Source organism: Priapulus caudatus, unplaced genomic scaffold, assembly GCF_000485595.1.
Source record: "Priapulus caudatus unplaced genomic scaffold, Priapulus_caudatus-5.0.1 Scaffold851, whole genome shotgun sequence".
In the NCBI taxonomy this organism is placed as follows: domain Eukaryota; kingdom Metazoa; phylum Priapulida; class Priapulimorpha; order Priapulimorphida; family Priapulidae; genus Priapulus; species Priapulus caudatus.
Genome location: NW_014577912.1, coordinates 24,748 through 26,740, shown reverse-complemented (window position 1 = coordinate 26,740; position 1,993 = coordinate 24,748). Strand labels below are relative to the sequence as shown.

Sequence of the window (1,993 nt, the reverse complement as noted above, 5' to 3'; positions counted from 1 at the left end):
AGATAGAGAGAGAGAGAGAGGGCGAACGCGGAATTGCGAGCATGCATGAATTCGAGCTGTTAATTGCTTCCATGATGTCTTCTTACGACGACGACGACGACGACGACGACGACGACGACGACGACGACGACGACGACGACGACGACGACGACGACGACGACGACGACGATGACGATGACGCGTGCGCTAAAAAAACTACGTCTTGGTTAACTGCATGACCAAACTTGACGACGATGGTGGAGATACGACCAGCCTGCAAGAGTAGAGCCTGTTCTGCTAACATCTATGACAAATACGACATACGCATATACGCTCTCCTATGACACTATTTGTCATAGGAAAATTCTTCCTATAACAAATATTGTTGTATGTGTTGTGCGCATCATAGGAGTTTAGGAGCGCTATTTTGGACGCAAGCTGTGAATTTCAGCTGTAAAGCGGAACGATGTTGACTCGCCAATATTTGTCATCTTCCTATGACAAGTAATGTCATAGGAAGAATCTTCCTATACAAATAATGTCATAGGAGAGCGTATAGGCGTATGTCGTATTTGTCATAGATGCTAGCAGAACATGTTGAAGAGTATCACCTAATCTTCACTGGACGAGTAAAGCCACTATCTATCCACCACGCCCATCACATCATCATCGTCAACGCCATCATCATCGTCGACGCCCTTACCAGGATATTTTAGTTATAGGTTGGCAATGGTACCAGGCGAAATTTGTTATTGAATGTTTGTTGCAGAAAAAAATGGGACGATGACGAAGTACAAGAGAGGGAAGACAAAATAATGAGAAGTAGAAAAGGAAAAGAAGAAGAGAACGAAAAGGAAGAACAAGGACGAACGCAGCAGGGAGAAGACGAGGAAGACGAAGGAGAAGAAGAAGAAGAAGAGGATGATGATGATGATGATGATGATGATGATGATGATGATGATGATGATCATGATGATGATGACGAAGTGTTGCAGTAGCACACGAAACGTCGTGTTCTTCTATTATCTTTTGGACCACCCATTGCGAGACAGATGGGATATAGTAAGCAAGTTTCATTTCCGCAATGGATAATATTTTTAACCTTATGATGATGATAATGATGAAAAAGAAGACGGAAAGTAAAAGTAGGAGGAGAAGAAGAAGAGGAAGAAGAAGAAGAAAAAGAAGTAACAAAAGTACATGAAGAAACCGTAGAAGGAGAGGGAGAAGAAGAAGAAATAAATAGAGAAAAAAAAAGAAGAGACAGCTCTCTATCAGTCCAGATACACTGCAGTAGCAGCGTCAACAGGAACGCCCCGTTTCTAAGGCGAGGAGGCGTGTGGCTTACCAGTAGAGCGAGCAGAGCGTAGGAGAAGGCCTCTGTCATCTGCCAGTACCAGAGTCCGCGGGGCAGTCTGCTGTACAGATGCTCGCTGTGGCCGAGAATCTGACTGATCTGAAACAGACGACGCGCCGTCTGGTGAGAGGTTGTCGCCGCAATGTGGTGCAATGTAGAGGGCGCTCCGCTACAGACGAGACCGCACGCGTGTGTGTGCGTGCGTGCCTGCGTGCGTGCGTGTGTGTGCGTGCGTGCGTACGTACGTTTATGTGCGTGCGTGCGTGTGATCAACATAGCTGAGATGGAAGATGAGTAAGACCCACGCTGTTGCCCGTCATCGTCACTGCCGTCGGCCCCGTCATCGTCACTGCCGTCGGCCCCGTCATCGTCACTGCCGTGGGCCCCGTCATCGTCACTGCCGTCGGCCCCGTCATCGTCACTGCCGTGGGCCCCGTCATCGTCACTGCCGTGGGCCCCGTCATCGTCACTGCCGTCGGCCCCGTCATCGTCACTGCCGTCGGCCCCGTCATCGTCATCGTCGTCGCCGCCCTGACCGTGTTTACGATGATCGTTGCAGGCAACTTAGGTCTATCCGTAATATTATCCTTCTCTCCCTCTCCCCTCCCCTTCTCTCCTTCTCCCCTCCCCTTCTCTCCCTCTCCCCTCCCCTTCTCA

General features: G+C 49.3%; 1 protein-coding gene across 1 annotated transcript in view; it reads right to left on the bottom strand.

Annotated features, from left to right (window-relative positions):
- The window catches only part of LOC106813974 (tumor protein p53-inducible protein 11-like), a 16,552-nt gene extending 14,704 nt beyond the window's left edge, over positions 1-1,848 (bottom strand). Inside the window, exons 1-2 of the mRNA XM_014818230.1 lie at positions 1,642-1,848; positions 1,328-1,435 (exon numbers count right to left, since the gene is read on the bottom strand). Of these exons, the coding sequence (XP_014673716.1) occupies positions 1,328-1,435; positions 1,642-1,848 (315 nt within the window). The remainder of the gene's footprint in view (positions 1-1,327; positions 1,436-1,641) is intronic.
- Between the last annotated feature and the right edge of the window lie 145 nt (positions 1,849-1,993).